Source organism: Phallusia mammillata, chromosome 4 (assembly GCF_965637545.1).
Source record: "Phallusia mammillata chromosome 4, kaPhaMamm4.hap1.1, whole genome shotgun sequence".
NCBI classification, from domain to species: Eukaryota; Metazoa; Chordata; class Ascidiacea; order Phlebobranchia; family Ascidiidae; genus Phallusia; species Phallusia mammillata.
In genome coordinates, this window is record NC_137255.1 from 12,995,286 (window position 1) to 13,013,296 (window position 18,011).

Sequence of the window (18,011 nt, forward strand, 5' to 3'; positions counted from 1 at the left end):
ATAACTTGTAAGTAAAAAAAAAACGTATAACAACACGGGTAAACGAAAACCATATCACCCTTTTACTTACTTTTAGTGGCTGAGCGTGAATTTTCTGTTCTTGTGAATTCCGTTAGTGCTTCATCGGCGGAAATTACCATGATTCCCTCCGGTCAACAGTTCGAGTCGTTAAAAATTGTTGTGCTGGTCAACGACAGGTAACACATTACGTACTAAGTCAAGCAATTCTCATGAGAACATCAGCTATAATTTCACACATCGATTTGGTTTACAGTGAAATCGCGACAAGGAACGTTCCGGTGGTAGTCGGTCAAAATGTGTACACTATTACATTGAATCATCTTCTCGGTGGGTACACATACATGTTGCGCATCACTAATGTGACGAATGGCATTGAGGGCAAACAAACTTCTACTACTTTCCGTCAACGTAAGATGTCAAACCACTTCTATGTTTTTGATGTAGTAGTCCCTTATTAACGAATCTAATCTTTCCAGCTGCCCCACAACCTCCACATATTTTGTCAAGCAGTTACATCACGCCGACCAATGTATCGATCGTATGGGCGCCACAGACTGGGACTGAATAGTACGAGATTGTTTGTTAATGCAATGCTTTAAAATGTCATTTAGATTTACCGATCGAACTTTATGTTTACAACTGTCCATTTAGCTACAACATCACACTCTTTTCAAAACCGGACGTCTTGGTTAAAACGATTGCCACAAGCAAAACATCAATTTTTCTGGCCCCACTTGAGGTTGGAAAAAATTATACAGTTGTGCTGCGATCTGTCAGCAATCGAATTGCAAACAATACTACTGAATTTAAATTTATTACAGGTCAGTCCTTGAAATGCTTACACATTTATGCATTTTTCTTTTCTAGGGATATACTTAAATATTCAATCCATGTGAGAAGACAAACCTACACATTTGATTGGAAATAAGCACAACTATATTTAAATCATAAAAAATGTTTAATCAAAATTTCAGCCTGTGCAACTTCCGGCAATGTGAATCTTCAAGCCGGACATGGTTCAATTGTGTTCAATTTGGTTTTAACTGATTCGTTCAACGGCATTCAATCTTTCAACGTGTTTATTTCAAAAAACGAGGATGATGTTTTGGAAACGTATAATGTGCAACCCTCAGATAATGTTGTGGTAAATACGCAATTATGTTGAATTTCTGTTGTGAAAACAATGAAAGCTTATTGTTTTGTTTTCTTCAGGTTGTGTTCAATGGATCGAAGATTATTCCTGACACTTCTTATTCTGTATCGTGGTTGGCCAAGTGCGTGAACAGCAATTCTGAAACACAGCAAGCTACAACCAAAACAGGTTAATTGTTGGTTTTGCTAAAGTTTATATTTAGACTGTTTGTTGCATCAAAGAAATATTTTCGTTTCAGGTGAACTTCCAACTTTACAACCTGTAATTGCTCATCAAATAACCGATTCAAGTGTATTGCTCCAATCTCAATCAGTTGCCAATGTAGAGTTGGTGTTTGAGGTAAACTGTTTGACATTTTGTTTTAAATAACATCTTTGCTTTACAATGTTTACATTTTTTCTTTGTTTGCTTAACAGATAACGGACATGGAAAGTGGCGATATTCGAAAAATACGAAATGCCAGCAGCTTACAATTAGTTGAAGATTTGATTCCCAACCGCTCCTACCAGGTCCGGAACTTTTTGATGTTTAAGGAAACTGCCGGTCCTTTTTCGGAACCTTCCAGTTTCAAAACCTGTAAGTTTTGTTAATAGTCTGTGTGTTTCGTGATTCGAAGTCAGGTTATTAATATTTTCATTTAAACATGGATTTCCAGTGCCAAATCGAGAACTTAAGGTGATTGTGAACCCAGTCAGTGCATCTGAAGCCAATGTGACTTTGATTCCATCCAGTGACGATTTCAGTTTATTTAAAATTGTTTTAACTTTGAACAACAAGTAAGTTGGTTGTTCTATTTTCAAGTTGACTAGATTATGATCAAAAAATGATTTTTTTGCTGAATATTGTAGCGAGATTCAAACATTCAATGTTCCCAAAGTTGCCGGTCAAAGAGTTTATTACGTCATGATTACGTCACTGAAGGGAGCTTATAAATATTTGTTGCGGATTTCAAACGTGACAAATGGAATCGAAGGCGAACGGATTACCCAGTCATTTGATCTTCGTATGTTTGTTTTATTTGATTAACTGGAGGTTAATTTGATAATAAGAAAGTTTTCATGTGATTTGTAGCACGCCCTGATCCACCTTCAGTTATAAGTTACGACTTAAAATACATCACAAGTTCGAATTACAGTCTAAGTTGGACCGATCAGCCTGGAACTGAAGCGTAAGTGAAAAATGTGTTTTCTGCATCTGGTTTAGGCCTGTTCTTTAAAAGTAATATTTTGATTGGTAATATTCGAATTTGCATAATTTTAGTTTGATTTAATGATCGCATATTGTAATATCGATGCGTTGGAATTTAGGATTACATACCGTGAATTAATGTCGACGTTTATGTTAGAAAAAATGAAAACTGTATGTCCTGACAAATGTTTTGCTTTGCTATCAGGTACAACGTCACCCTTGTATCAAAGCCTGGCGATCTTTTTGTCAACAATTTTATAACCAACACGCCGTCTGTTTTCCTGACTCCACTTGATATTGGAAGAAATTATTCCGTTTCTGTGCAATCGGTTAGCAACGGAGTTGCTAATGATGCAACTAGTATTGCATTTTCCACAGGTTTGTCTTAAGCACTCAAAATCTCTTTACTGGTCGATAAGTGGTATAGTTTTTGGAATACTTTTTTTGAACCCGTGATATGTTTTACTCGAACTAACTTCGTTTATATTCTTTACTTCAGCCTGTGCAACTTCCGGCAATGTGAATCTTCAAGCCGGACATGGTTCAATTGTGTTCAATTTGGTTTTAACTGATTCGTTCAACGGCATTCAATCTTTCAACGTGTTTATTTCAAAAAACGAGGATGATGTTTTGGAAACGTATAATGTGCAACCCTCAGATAATGTTGTGGTAAATACGCAATTATGTTGAATTTCTGTTGTGAAAACAATGAAAGCTTATTGTTTTGTTTTCTTCAGGTTGTGTTCAATGGATCGAAGATTATTCCTGACACTTCTTATTCTGTATCGTGGTTGGCCAAGTGCGTGAACAGCAATTCTGAAACACAGCAAGCTACAACCAAAACAGGTTAATTGTTGGTTTTGCTAAAGTTTATATTTAGACTGTTTGTTGCATCAAAGAAATATTTTCGTTTCAGGTGAACTTCCAACTTTACAACCTGTAATTGCTCATCAAATAACCGATTCAAGTGTATTGCTCCAATCTCAATCAGTTGCCAATGTAGAGTTGGTGTTTGAGGTAAACTGTTTGACATTTTGTTTTAAATAACATCTTTGCTTTACAATGTTTACATTTTTTCTTTGTTTGCTTAACAGATAACGGACATGGAAAGTGGCGATATTCGAAAAATACGAAATGCCAGCAGCTTACAATTAGTTGAAGATTTGATTCCCAACCGCTCCTACCAGGTCCGGAACTTTTTGATGTTTAAGGAAACTGCCGGTCCTTTTTCGGAACCTTCCAGTTTCAAAACCTGTAAGTTTTGTTAATAGTCTGTGTGTTTCGTGATTCGAAGTCAGGTTATTAATATTTTCATTTAAACATGGATTTCCAGTGCCAAATCGAGAACTTAAGGTGATTGTGAACCCAGTCAGTGCATCTGAAGCCAATGTGACTTTGATTCCATCCAGTGACGATTTCAGTTTATTTAAAATTGTTTTAACTTTGAACAACAAGTAAGTTGGTTGTTCTATTTTCAAGTTGACTAGATTATGATCAAAAAATGATTTTTTTGCTGAATATTGTAGCGAGATTCAAACATTCAATGTTCCCAAAGTTGCCGGTCAAAGAGTTTATTACGTCATGATTACGTCACTGAAGGGAGCTTATAAATATTTGTTGCGGATTTCAAACGTGACAAATGGAATCGAAGGCGAACGGATTACCCAGTCATTTGATCTTCGTATGTTTGTTTTATTTGATTAACTGGAGGTTAATTTGATAATAAGAAAGTTTTCATGTGATTTGTAGCACGCCCTGATCCACCTTCAGTTATAAGTTACGACTTAAAATACATCACAAGTTCGAATTACAGTCTAAGTTGGACCGATCAGCCTGGAACTGAAGCGTAAGTGAAAAATGTGTTTTCTGCATCTGGTTTAGGCCAGTTCTTTAAAAGTAATATTTTGATTGGTAATATTCGAATTTGCATAATTTTAGTTTGATTTAATGATCGCATATTGTAATATCGATGCGTTGGAATTTAGGATTACGTACCGTGAATTAATGTCGACGTTTATGTTAGAAAAAATGAAAACTGTATGTCCTGACAAATGTTTTGCTTTGCTATCAGGTACAACGTCACCCTTGTATCAAAGCCTGGCGATCTTTTTGTCAACAATTTTATAACCAACACGCCGTCTGTTTTCCTGACTCCACTTGATATTGGAAGAAATTATTCCGTTTCTGTGCAATCGGTTAGCAACGGAGTTGCTAATGATGCAACTAGTATTGCATTTTCCACAGGTTTGTCTTAAGCACTCAAAATCTCTTTACTGGTCGATAAGTGGTATAGTTTTTGGAATACTGTTTTTGAACCCGTGATATGTTTTACTCGAACTAACTTCGTTTATATTCTTTACTTCAGCCTGTGCAACTTCCGGCAATGTAAATCTTCAATCCGGACTTGGTTCAATTGTGTTCAACTTGGTTTTAACTGATTCGTTCAACGGCATTCAATCTTTCAATGTGTCTATTTCAAAAAACGAGGATGATGTTTTGGAAACGTATAATGTGCAACCCTCAGATAATGTTGTGGTAAATACGCAATTATGTTGAATTTTTGTTGTGAAAACAATGAAACCTTATTGTTTTGTTTTCTTCAGGTTGTGTTCAATGGATCGAAGATTATTCCTGACACTTCTTATTCTGTATCGTGGATGGCCAAGTGCGTGAACAGCAATTCTGAAACACAGAAAGCTACGACCAAAACAGGTTAATTGTTGGTTTTGCTAAAGTTTATATTTAGACTGTTTGTTGCATCAAAGAAATATTTTCGTTTCAGGTGAACTTCCAACTTTACAACCTGTAATTGCTCATCAAATAACCGATTCAAGTGTATTGCTCCAATCTCAATCAGTTGCCAATGTAGAGTTGGTGTTTGAGGTAAACTGTTTGACATTTTGTTTTAAATAACATCTTTGCTTTACAATGTTTACATTTTTTCTTTGTTTGCTTAACAGATAACGGACATGGAAAGTGGCGATATTCGAAAAATACGAAATGCCAGCAGCTTACAATTAGTTGAAGATTTGATTCCCAACCGCTCCTACCAGGTCCGGAACTTTTTGATGTTTAAGGAAACTGCCGGTCCTTTTTCGGAACCTTCCAGTTTCAAAACCTGTAAGTTTTGTTAATAGTCTGTGTGTTTCGTGATTCGAAGTCAGGTTATTAATATTTTCATTTAAACATGGATTTCCAGTGCCAAATCGAGAACTTAAGGTGATTGTGAACCCAGTCAGTGCATCTGAAGCCAATGTGACTTTGATTCCATCCAGTGACGATTTCAGTTTATTTAAAATTGTTTTAACTTTGAACAACAAGTAAGTTGGTTGTTCTATTTTCAAGTTGACTAGATTATGATCAAAAAATGATTTTTTTGCTGAATATTGTAGCGAGATTCAAACATTCAATGTTCCCAAAGTTGCCGGTCAAAGAGTTTATTACGTCATGATTACGTCACTGAAGGGAGCTTATAAATATTTGTTACGTATTTCAAACGTGACAAATGGAATCGAAGGCGAACGGATTACCCAGTCATTTGATCTTCGTATGTTTGTTTTATTTGATTAACTGGAGGTTAATTTGATAATAAGAAAGTTTTCATGTGATTTGTAGCACGCCCTGATCCACCTTCAGTTATAAGTTACGACTTAAAATACATCACAAGTTCGAATTACAGTCTAAGTTGGACCGATCAGCCTGGAACTGAAGCGTAAGTGAAAAATGTGTTTTCTGCATCTGGTTTAGGCCTGTTCTTTAAAAGTAATATTTTGATTGGTAATATTCGAATTTGCATAATTTTAGTTTGATTTAATGATCGCATATTGTAATATCGATGCGTTGGAATTTAGGATTACATACCGTGAATTAATGTCGACGTTTATGTTAGAAAAAATGAAAACTGTATGTCCTGACAAATGTTTTGCTTTGCTATCAGGTACAACGTCACCCTTGTATCAAAGCCTGGCGATCTTTTTGTCAACAATTTTATAACCAACACGCCGTCTGTTTTCCTGACTCCACTTGATATTGGAAGAAATTATTCCGTTTCTGTGCAATCGGTTAGCAACGGAGTTGCTAATGATGCAACTAGTATTGCATTTTCCACAGGTTTGTCTTAAGCACTCAAAATCTCTTTACTGGTCGATAAGTGGTATAGTTTTTGGAATACTTTTTTTGAACCCGTGATATGTTTTACTCGAACTAACTTCGTTTATATTCTTTACTTCAGCCTGTGCAACTTCCGGCAATGTAAATCTTCAATCCGGACTTGGTTCAATTGTGTTCAACTTGGTTTTAACTGATTCGTTCAACGGCATTCAATCTTTCAATGTGTCTATTTCAAAAAACGAGGATGATGTTTTGGAAACGTATAATGTGCAACCCTCAGATAATGTTGTGGTAAATACGCAATTATGTTGAATTTCTGTTGTGAAAACAATGAAAGCTTATTGTTTTGTTTTCTTCAGGTTGTGTTCAATGGATCGAAGATTATTCCTGACACTTCTTATTCTGTATCGTGGATGGCCAAGTGCGTGAACAGCAATTCTGAAACACAGCAAGCTACAACCAAAACAGGTTAATTGTTGGTTTTGATAAAGTTTATATTTAGACTGTTTGTTGCATCAAAGAAATATTTTCGTTTCAGGTGAACTTCCAACTTTACAACCTGTAATTGCTCATCAAATAACCGATTCAAGTGTTTTGCTCCAATCTCAATCAGTTGCCAATGTAGAGTTGGTGTTTGAGGTAAACTGTTTGACATTTTGTTTTAAATAACATCTTTGCTTTACAATGTTTACATTTTTTCTTTGTTTGCTTAACAGATAACGGACATGGAAAGTGGCGATATTCGAAAAATACGAAATGCCAGCAGCTTACAATTAGTTGAAGATTTGATTCCCAACAGCTCCTACCAGGTCCGGAACTTTTTGATGTTTAAGGAAACTGCCGGTCCTTTTTCGGAACCTTCCAGTTTCAAAACCTGTAAGTTTTGTTAACAGTCTGTGTGTTTCGTGATTCGAAGTCAGGTTATTAATATTTTCATTTAAACATGGATTTCCAGTGCCAAATCGAGAACTTAAGGTGATTGTGAACCCAGTCAGTGCATCTGAAGCCAATGTGACTTTGATTCCATCCAGTGACGATTTCAGTTTATTTAAAATTGTTTTAACTTTGAACAACAAGTAAGTTGGTTGTTCTATTTTCAAGTTGACTAGATTATGATCAAAAAATGATTTTTTTGCTGAATATTGTAGCGAGATTCAAACATTCAATGTTCCCAAAGTTGCCGGTCAAAGAGTTTATTACGTCATGATTACGTCACTGAAGGGAGCTTATAAATATTTGTTGCGGATTTCAAACGTGACAAATGGAATCGAAGGCGAACGGATTACCCAGTCATTTGATCTTCGTATGTTTGTTTTATTTGATTAACTGGAGGTGAATTTGATAATAAGAAAGTTTTCATGTGATTTGTAGCACGCCCTGATCCACCTTCAGTTATAAGTTACGACTTAAAATACATCACAAGTTCGAATTACAGTCTAAGTTGGACCGATCAGCCTGGAACTGAAGCGTAAGTGAAAAATGTGTTTTCTGCATCTGGTTTAGGCCTGTTCTTTAAAAGTAATATTTTGATTGGTAATATTCGAATTTGCATAATTTTAGTTTGATTTAATGATCGCATATTGTAATATCGATGCGTTGGAATTTAGGATTACATACCGTGAATTAATGTCGACGTTTATGTTAGAAAAAATGAAAACTGTATGTCCTGACAAATGTTTTGCTTTGCTATCAGGTACAACGTCACCCTTGTATCAAAGCCTGGCGATCTTTTTGTCAACAATTTTATAACCAACACGCCGTCTGTTTTCCTGACTCCACTTGATATTGGAAGAAATTATTCCGTTTCTGTGCAATCGGTTAGCAACGGAGTTGCTAATGATGCAACTAGTATTGCATTTTCCACAGGTTTGTCTTAAGCACTCAAAATCTCTTTACTGGTCGATAAGTGGTATAGTTTTTGGAATACTTTTTTTGAACCCGTGATATGTTTTACTCGAACTAACTTCGTTTATATTCTTTACTTCAGCCTGTGCAACTTCCGGCAATGTAAATCTTCAATCCGGACTTGGTTCAATTGTGTTCAACTTGGTTTTAACTGATTCGTTCAACGGCATTCAATCTTTCAATGTGTCTATTTCAAAAAACGAGGATGATGTTTTGGAAACGTATAATGTGCAACCCTCAGATAATGTTGTGGTAAATACGCAATTATGTTGAATTTCTGTTGTGAAAACAATGAAAGCTTATTGTTTTGTTTTCTTCAGGTTGTGTTTAATGGATCGAAGATTATTCCTGACACTTCTTATTCTGTATCGTGGTTGGCCAAGTGCGTGAACAGCAATTCTGAAACACAGCAAGCTACAACCAAAACAGGTTAATTGTTGGTTTTGCTAAAGTTTATATTTAGACTGTTTGTTGCATCAAAGAAATATTTTCGTTTCAGGTGAACTTCCAACTTTACAACCTGTAATTGCTCATCAAATAACCGATTCAAGTGTATTGCTCCAATCTCAATCAGTTGCCAATGTAGAGTTGGTGTTTGAGGTAAACTGTTTGACATTTTGTTTTAAATAACATCTTTGCTTTACAATGTTTACATTTTTTCTTTGTTTGCTTAACAGATAACGGACATGGAAAGTGGCGATATTCGAAAAATACGAAATGCCAGCAGCTTACAATTAGTTGAAGATTTGATTCCCAACCGCTCCTACCAGGTCCGGAACTTTTTGATGTTTAAGGAAACTGCCGGTCCTTTTTCGGAACCTTCCAGTTTCAAAACCTGTAAGTTTTGTTAATAGTCTGTGTGTTTCGTGATTCGAAGTCAGGTTATTAATATTTTCATTTAAACATGGATTTCCAGTGCCAAATCGAGAACTTAAGGTGATTGTGAACCCAGTCAGTGCATCTGAAGCCAATGTGACTTTGATTCCATCCAGTGACGATTTCAGTTTATTTAAAATTGTTTTAACTTTGAACAACAAGTAAGTTGGTTGTTCTATTTTCAAGTTGACTAGATTATGATCAAAAAATGATTTTTTTGCTGAATATTGTAGCGAGATTCAAACATTCAATGTTCCCAAAGTTGCCGGTCAAAGAGTTTATTACGTCATGATTACGTCACTGAAGGGAGCTTATAAATATTTGTTACGTATTTCAAACGTGACAAATGGAATCGAAGGCGAACGGATTACCCAGTCATTTGATCTTCGTATGTTTGTTTTATTTGATTAACTGGAGGTTAATTTGATAATAAGAAAGTTTTCATGTGATTTGTAGCACGCCCTGATCCACCTTCAGTTATAAGTTACGACTTAAAATACATCACAAGTTCGAATTACAGTCTAAGTTGGACCGATCAGCCTGGAACTGAAGCGTAAGTGAAAAATGTGTTTTCTGCATCTGGTTTAGGCCTGTTCTTTAAAAGTAATATTTTGATTGGTAATATTCGAATTTGCTTAATTTTAGTTTGATTTAATGATCGCATATTGTAATATCGATGCGTTGGAATTTAGGATTACATACCGTGAATTAATGTCGACGTTTATGTTAGAAAAAATGAAAACTGTATGTCCTGACAAATGTTTTGCTTTGCTATCAGGTACAACGTCACCCTTGTATCAAAGCCTGGCGATCTTTTTGTCAACAATTTTATAACCAACACGCCGTCTGTTTTCCTGACTCCACTTGATATTGGAAGAAATTATTCCGTTTCTGTGCAATCGGTTAGCAACGGAGTTGCTAATGATGCAACTAGTATTGCATTTTCCACAGGTTTGTCTTAAGCTCTCAAAATCTCTTTACTGGTCGATAAGTGGTATAGTTTTTGGAATACTTTTTTTGAACCCGTGATATGTTTTACTCGAACTAACTTCGTTTATATTCTTTACTTCAGCCTGTGCAACTTCCGGCAATGTAAATCTTCAATCCGGACTTGGTTCAATTGTGTTCAACTTGGTTTTAACTGATTCGTTCAACGGCATTCAATCTTTCAATGTGTCTATTTCAAAAAACGAGGATGATGTTTTGGAAACGTATAATGTGCAACCCTCAGATAATGTTGTGGTAAATACGCAATTATGTTGAATTTCTGTTGTGAAAACAATGAAACCTTATTGTTTTGTTTTCTTCAGGTTGTGTTCAATGGATCGAAGATTATTCCTGACACTTCTTATTCTGTATCGTGGATGGCCAAGTGCGTGAACAGCAATTCTGAAACACAGAAAGCTACGACCAAAACAGGTTAATTGTTGGTTTTGCTAAAGTTTATATTTAGACTGTTTGTTGCATCAAAGAAATATTTTCGTTTCAGGTGAACTTCCAACTTTACAACCTGTAATTGCTCATCAAATAACCGATTCAAGTGTATTGCTCCAATCTCAATCAGTTGCCAATGTAGAGTTGGTGTTTGAGGTAAACTGTTTGACATTTTGTTTTAAATAACATCTTTGCTTTACAATGTTTACATTTTTTCTTTGTTTGCTTAACAGATAACGGACATGGAAAGTGGCGATATTCGAAAAATACGAAATGCCAGCAGCTTACAATTAGTTGAAGATTTGATTCCCAACCGCTCCTACCAGGTCCGGAACTTTTTGATGTTTAAGGAAACTGCCGGTCCTTTTTCGGAACCTTCCAGTTTCAAAACCTGTAAGTTTTGTTAATAGTCTGTGTGTTTCGTGATTCGAAGTCAGGTTATTAATATTTTCATTTAAACATGGATTTCCAGTGCCAAATCGAGAACTTAAGGTGATTGTGAACCCAGTCAGTGCATCTGAAGCCAATGTGACTTTGATTCCATCCAGTGACGATTTCAGTTTATTTAAAATTGTTTTAACTTTGAACAACAAGTAAGTTGGTTGTTCTATTTTCAAGTTGACTAGATTATGATCAAAAAATGATTTTTTTGCTGAATATTGTAGCGAGATTCAAACATTCAATGTTCCCAAAGTTGCCGGTCAAAGAGTTTATTACGTCATGATTACGTCACTGAAGGGAGCTTATAAATATTTGTTGCGGATTTCAAACGTGACAAATGGAATCGAAGGCGAACGGATTACCCAGTCATTTGATCTTCGTATGTTTGTTTTATTTGATTAACTGGAGGTTAATTTGATAATAAGAAAGTTTTCATGTGATTTGTAGCACGCCCTGATCCACCTTCAGTTATAAGTTACGACTTAAAATACATCACAAGTTCGAATTACAGTCTAAGTTGGACCGATCAGCCTGGAACTGAAGCGTAAGTGAAAAATGTGTTTTCTGCATCTGGTTTAGGCCTGTTCTTTAAAAGTAATATTTTGATTGGTAATATTCGAATTTGCATAATTTTAGTTTGATTTAATGATCGCATATTGTAATATCGATGCGTTGGAATTTAGGATTACATACCGTGAATTAATGTCGACGTTTATGTTAGAAAAAATGAAAACTGTATGTCCTGACAAATGTTTTGCTTTGCTATCAGGTACAACGTCACCCTTGTATCAAAGCCTGGCGATCTTTTTGTCAACAATTTTATAACCAACACGCCGTCTGTTTTCCTGACTCCACTTGATATTGGAAGAAATTATTCCGTTTCTGTGCAATCGGTTAGCAACGGAGTTGCTAATGATGCAACTAGTATTGCATTTTCCACAGGTTTGTCTTAAGCACTCAAAATCTCTTTACTGGTCGATAAGTGGTATAGTTTTTGGAATACTTTTTTTGAACCCGTGATATGTTTTACTCGAACTAACTTCGTTTATATTCTTTACTTCAGCCTGTGCAACTTCCGGCAATGTAAATCTTCAATCCGGACTTGGTTCAATTGTGTTCAACTTGGTTTTAACTGATTCGTTCAACGGCATTCAATCTTTCAATGTGTCTATTTCAAAAAACGAGGATGATGTTTTGGAAACGTATAATGTGCAACCCTCAGACAATGTTGTGGTAAATACGCAATTATGTTGAATTTCTGTTGTGAAAACAATGAAACCTTATTGTTTTGTTTTCTTCAGGTTGTGTTCAATGGATCGAAGATTATTCCTGACACTTCTTATTCTGTATCGTGGATGGCCAAGTGCGTGAACAGCAATTCTGAAACACAGAAAGCTACGACCAAAACAGGTTAATTGTTGGTTTTGCTAAAGTTTATATTTAGACTGTTTGTTGCATCAAAGAAATATTTTCGTTTCAGGTGAACTTCCAACTTTACAACCTGTAATTGCTCATCAAATAACCGATTCAAGTGTATTGCTCCAATCTCAATCAGTTGCCAATGTAGAGTTGGTGTTTGAGGTAAACTGTTTGACATTTTGTTTTAAATAACATCTTTGCTTTACAATGTTTACATTTTTTCTTTGTTTGCTTAACAGATAACGGACATGGAAAGTGGCGATATTCGAAAAATACGAAATGCCAGCAGCTTACAATTAGTTGAAGATTTGATTCCCAACCGCTCCTACCAGGTCCGGAACTTTTTGATGTTTAAGGAAACTGCCGGTCCTTTTTCGGAACCTTCCAGTTTCAAAACCTGTAAGTTTTGTTAATAGTCTGTGTGTTTCGTGATTCGAAGTCAGGTTGTTAATATTTTCATTTAAACATGGATTTCCAGTGCCAAATCGAGAACTTAAGGTGATTGTGAACCCAGTCAGTGCATCTGAAGCCAATGTGACTTTGATTCCATCCAGTGACGATTTCAGTTTATTTAAAATTGTTTTAACTTTGAACAACAAGTAAGTTGGTTGTTCTATTTTCAAGTTGACTAGATTATGATCAAAAAATGATTTTTTTGCTGAATATTGTAGCGAGATTCAAACATTCAATGTTCCCAAAGTTGCCGGTCAAAGAGTTTATTACGTCATGATTACGTCACTGAAGGGAGCTTATAAATATTTGTTGCGGATTTCAAACGTGACAAATGGAATCGAAGGCGAACGGATTACCCAGTCATTTGATCTTCGTATGTTTGTTTTATTTGATTAACTGGAGGTTAATTTGATAATAAGAAAGTTTTCATGTGATTTGTAGCACGCCCTGATCCACCTTCAGTTATAAGTTACGACTTAAAATACATCACAAGTTCGAATTACAGTCTAAGTTGGACCGATCAGCCTGGAACTGAAGCGTAAGTGAAAAATGTGTTTTCTGCATCTGGTTTAGGCCTGTTCTTTAAAAGTAATATTTTGATTGGTAATATTCGAATTTGCATAATTTTAGTTTGATTTAATGATCGCATATTGTAATATCGATGCGTTGGAATTTAGGATTACATACCGTGAATTAATGTCGACGTTTATGTTAGAAAAAATGAAAACTGTATGTCCTGACAAATGTTTTGCTTTGCTATCAGGTACAACGTCACCCTTGTATCAAAGCCTGGCGATCTTTTTGTCAACAATTTTATAACCAACACGCCGTCTGTTTTCCTGACTCCACTTGATATTGGAAGAAATTATTCCGTTTCTGTGCAATCGGTTAGCAACGGAGTTGCTAATGATGCAACTAGTATTGCATTTTCCACAGGTTTGTCTTAAGCACTCAAAATCTCTTTACTGGTCGATAAGTGGTATAGTTTTTGGAATACTTTTTTTGAACCCGTGATATGTTTTACTCGAACTAACTTCGTTTATATTCTTTACTTCAGCCTGTGCAACTTCCGGCAATGTAAATCTTCAATCCGGACTTGGTTCAATTGTGTTCAACTTGGTTTTAACTGATTCGTTCAACGGCATTCAATCTTTCAATGTGTCTATTTCAAAAAACGAGGATGATGTTTTGGAAACGTATAATGTGCAACCCTCAGATAATGTTGTGGTAAATACGCAATTATGTTGAATTTCTGTTGTGAAAACAATGAAACCTTATTGTTTTGTTTTCTTCAGGTTGTGTTCAATGGATCGAAGATTATTCCTGACACTTCTTATTCTGTATCGTGGATGGCCAAGTGCGTGAACAGCAATTCTGAAACACAGAAAGCTACGACCAAAACAGGTTAATTGTTGGTTTTGCTAAAGTTTATATTTAGACTGTTTGTTGCATCAAAGAAATATTTTCGTTTCAGGTGAACTTCCAACTTTACAACCTGTAATTGCTCATCAAATAACCGATTCAAGTGTATTGCTCCAATCTCAATCAGTTGCCAATGTAGAGTTGGTGTTTGAGGTAAACTGTTTGACATTTTGTTTTAAATAACATCTTTGCTTTACAATGTTTACATTTTTTCTTTGTTTGCTTAACAGATAACGGACATGGAAAGTGGCGATATTCGAAAAATACGAAATGCCAGCAGCTTACAATTAGTTGAAGATTTGATTCCCAACCGCTCCTACCAGGTCCGGAACTTTTTGATGTTTAAGGAAACTGCCGGTCCTTTTTCGGAACCTTCCAGTTTCAAAACCTGTAAGTTTTGTTAATAGTCTGTGTGTTTCGTGATTCGAAGTCAGGTTATTAATATTTTCATTTAAACATGGATTTCCAGTGCCAAATCGAGAACTTAAGGTGATTGTGAACCCAGTCAGTGCATCTGAAGCCAATGTGACTTTGATTCCATCCAGTGACGATTTCAGTTTATTTAAAATTGTTTTAACTTTGAACAACAAGTAAGTTGGTTGTTCTATTTTCAAGTTGACTAGATTATGATCAAAAAATGATTTTTTTGCTGAATATTGTAGCGAGATTCAAACATTCAATGTTCCCAAAGTTGCCGGTCAAAGAGTTTATTACGTCATGATTACGTCACTGAAGGGAGCTTATAAATATTTGTTGCGGATTTCAAACGTGACAAATGGAATCGAAGGCGAACGGATTACCCAGTCATTTGATCTTCGTATGTTTGTTTTATTTGATTAACTGGAGGTTAATTTGATAATAAGAAAGTTTTCATGTGATTTGTAGCACGCCCTGATCCACCTTCAGTTATAAGTTACGACTTAAAATACATCACAAGTTCGAATTACAGTCTAAGTTGGACCGATCAGCCTGGAACTGAAGCGTAAGTGAAAAATGTGTTTTCTGCATCTGGTTTAGGCCTGTTCTTTAAAAGTAATATTTTGATTGGTAATATTCGAATTTGCATAATTTTAGTTTGATTTAATGATCGCATATTGTAATATCGATGCGTTGGAATTTAGGATTACATACCGTGAATTAATGTCGACGTTTATGTTAGAAAAAATGAAAACTGTATGTCCTGACAAATGTTTTGCTTTGCTATCAGGTACAACGTCACCCTTGTATCAAAGCCTGGCGATCTTTTTGTCAACAATTTTATAACCAACACGCCGTCTGTTTTCCTGACTCCACTTGATATTGGAAGAAATTATTCCGTTTCTGTGCAATCGGTTAGCAACGGAGTTGCTAATGATGCAACTAGTATTGCATTTTCCACAGGTTTGTCTTAAGCACTCAAAATCTCTTTACTGGTCGATAAGTGGTATAGTTTTTGGAATACTTTTTTTGAACCCGTGATATGTTTTACTCGAACTAACTTCGTTTATATTCTTTACTTCAGCCTGTGCAACTTCCGGCAATGTAAATCTTCAATCCGGACTTGGTTCAATTGTGTTCAACTTGGTTTTAACTGATTCGTTCAACGGCATTCAATCTTTCAATGTGTCTATTTCAAAAAACGAGTATGATGTTTTGGAAACGTATAATGTGCAACCCTCAGATAATGTTGTGGTAAATACGCAATTATGTTGAATTTCTGTTGTGAAAACAATGAAACCTTATTGTTTTGTTTTCTTCAGGTTGTGTTCAATGGATCGAAGATTATTCCTGACACTTCTTATTCTGTATCGTGGATGGCCAAGTGCGTGAACAGCAATTCTGAAACACAGAAAGCTACGACCAAAACAGGTTAATTGTTGGTTTTGCTAAAGTTTATATTTAGACTGTTTGTTGCATCAAAGAAATATTTTCGTTTCAGGTGAACTTCCAACTTTACAACCTGTAATTGCTCATCAAATAACCGATTCAAGTGTATTGCTCCAATCTCAATCAGTTGCCAATGTAGAGTTGGTGTTTGAGGTAAACTGTTTGACTTAGTGTTTTTTTTACACGAATGCTTAAGAATGTTTACAATTTTTCTTTGTTTGTTAATCAGATAACGGACATGGAAAGTGGCGATATTCGAAAAATACGAAATGCCAGCAGCTTACAATTAGTTGAAGATTTGATTCCCAACCGCTCCTACCAGGTCCGGAACTTTTTGATGTTTAAGGAAACTGCCGGTCCTTTTTCGGAACCTTCCAGTTTCAAAACCTGTAAGTTTTGTTAATAGTCTGTGTGTTTCGTGATTCGAAGTCAGGTTATTAACACTTTCATTTAAACATGGATTTCCAGTGCCAAATCGGGAATTTAAAGTGATTGTGAACCCAGTCAGTGCATCTGAAGCCAATGTGACTTTGATTCCATCCAGTGACGATTTCAGTTTATTTAAAATTGTTTTAACTTTGAACAACAAGTAAGTTGTATGATCTATATGAGTTCGTTTAAAGGGTTTTTTAAGTGAAAACTTTTTTGTGTTGTAGTGTGGTTACGAGTGTCGATCTTCCAAAGCTCCAAGGCCAAACTATTTATCATGTGATGATTTCATCTTTGAAAGGAGCTTACACCTACACCTTGCTTGTTTCGAACGTGACAAACGGAATTGGAAGTGTTCCGGTTTTGCATCATTTTAATCTACGTTTGTACATTGTACTCTTAAAAATATTAGGAATAGCAAGATTATGGATAATCTTTTTTTCAGCGCCACCAATTTCACCAGTAAATTTACTGATTGAACGGGTGGATATGGGCAACTACAGTTTGACTTGGGATCCTGTTCCTGGATCTGAATCGTAAGCGTTGGTTGTAGTTTTTCAAGTTTTTCGGTTACGGTACTTATGACTGTGCTTATAACTCGGGTTGAATGGACTTATTGTTCAAACATACACTATGTTTTTGTGTATTTCTTTAGATACAATATTTCGTTGACTACTGTGTCGCAAGGAGATTCTTTAAAAGTCGTGAGTAACACTCCTGTCATATATCTGGCCATGCTAGAAGATGGACAAAGTTACTTAGTTTATGTTAAATCTGTCAGCAACGGCATCGCAAGTAGCCCTACAACTTTGTACTTTACAGGTAAATATCAGTTTTTTTATTTTTGCAGAAGACTTTCTTGCTGTTCTCTGATTTTTGTCTATTTAATTCCAAACAATGTTTATTCTCCTACCTTTAGTACTTGATCCACCAGCATTTACTGTCACCGATATTCGATCAAACAGTGCATTACTTGTGGCTGAAGACGCCCCAGCAAGTTCCAATGCTGACCTGGTCTACAAAGTAAGATATATTTTAATTCTTGTGCACTCCATACATTGAAAACTTTTTTACTTCTACAAGGTAAGCGATGTTACATCAGGCACCGTACAGAATATTACCAAGGCCACCCATAATCAGTTGATATCCAGACTTCAACCGAACCGAACGTATGAAGTAACCGCAGTTTATAAGACTCCCAATGCTTCAAGTCTGCCTTCAACTTCTCTGACTTTCGTCACCAGTACGTGTACTTTAGACTAAGTTATACAGAACGGTATTTAACTGCAATTGT

General features: G+C 35.7%; 2 protein-coding genes and 1 long non-coding RNA gene across 3 annotated transcripts; all 3 read left to right on the top strand.

Annotated features, from left to right (window-relative positions):
- Positions 1-390: 390 nt before the first annotated feature.
- Positions 391-827, top strand: LOC145224634 (uncharacterized). The gene is made up of 3 exons (XR_013859712.1): positions 391-429; positions 498-588; positions 673-827. It is a non-coding gene; the product is annotated as an uncharacterized LOC145224634 (long non-coding RNA).
- A 28-nt stretch (positions 828-855) lies between these two features.
- LOC145223478 (uncharacterized) lies at positions 856-2,751 on the top strand. The gene is made up of 9 exons (XM_080089893.1): positions 856-871; positions 996-1,165; positions 1,234-1,342; positions 1,413-1,513; positions 1,591-1,750; positions 1,830-1,950; positions 2,023-2,177; positions 2,246-2,342; positions 2,568-2,751. Exons 1-9 carry the CDS (start codon positions 856-858, stop codon positions 2,749-2,751), a joined length of 1,113 nt encoding a protein of 370 aa, XP_079946019.1.
- Positions 2,752-2,871: 120 nt separating this feature from the next.
- LOC145223479 (uncharacterized) lies at positions 2,872-17,779 on the top strand. Its single transcript, XM_080089894.1, has 65 exons — positions 2,872-3,031; positions 3,100-3,208; positions 3,279-3,379; positions 3,457-3,616; positions 3,696-3,816; positions 3,889-4,043; positions 4,112-4,208; positions 4,434-4,606; positions 4,728-4,897; positions 4,966-5,074; positions 5,145-5,245; positions 5,323-5,482; positions 5,562-5,682; positions 5,755-5,909; positions 5,978-6,074; positions 6,300-6,472; positions 6,594-6,763; positions 6,832-6,940; positions 7,011-7,111; positions 7,189-7,348; positions 7,428-7,548; positions 7,621-7,775; positions 7,844-7,940; positions 8,166-8,338; positions 8,460-8,629; positions 8,698-8,806; positions 8,877-8,977; positions 9,055-9,214; positions 9,294-9,414; positions 9,487-9,641; positions 9,710-9,806; positions 10,032-10,204; positions 10,326-10,495; positions 10,564-10,672; positions 10,743-10,843; positions 10,921-11,080; positions 11,160-11,280; positions 11,353-11,507; positions 11,576-11,672; positions 11,898-12,070; positions 12,192-12,361; positions 12,430-12,538; positions 12,609-12,709; positions 12,787-12,946; positions 13,026-13,146; positions 13,219-13,373; positions 13,442-13,538; positions 13,764-13,936; positions 14,058-14,227; positions 14,296-14,404; positions 14,475-14,575; positions 14,653-14,812; positions 14,892-15,012; positions 15,085-15,239; positions 15,308-15,404; positions 15,630-15,802; positions 15,924-16,093; positions 16,162-16,270; positions 16,341-16,441; positions 16,518-16,677; positions 16,757-16,877; positions 16,945-17,099; positions 17,163-17,253; positions 17,373-17,539; positions 17,637-17,779. Exons 4-65 carry the CDS (start codon positions 3,466-3,468, stop codon positions 17,777-17,779), a joined length of 8,430 nt encoding a protein of 2,809 aa, XP_079946020.1. The 5' UTR covers positions 2,872-3,031; positions 3,100-3,208; positions 3,279-3,379; positions 3,457-3,465.
- The last annotated feature ends 232 nt before the right edge of the window (positions 17,780-18,011 follow it).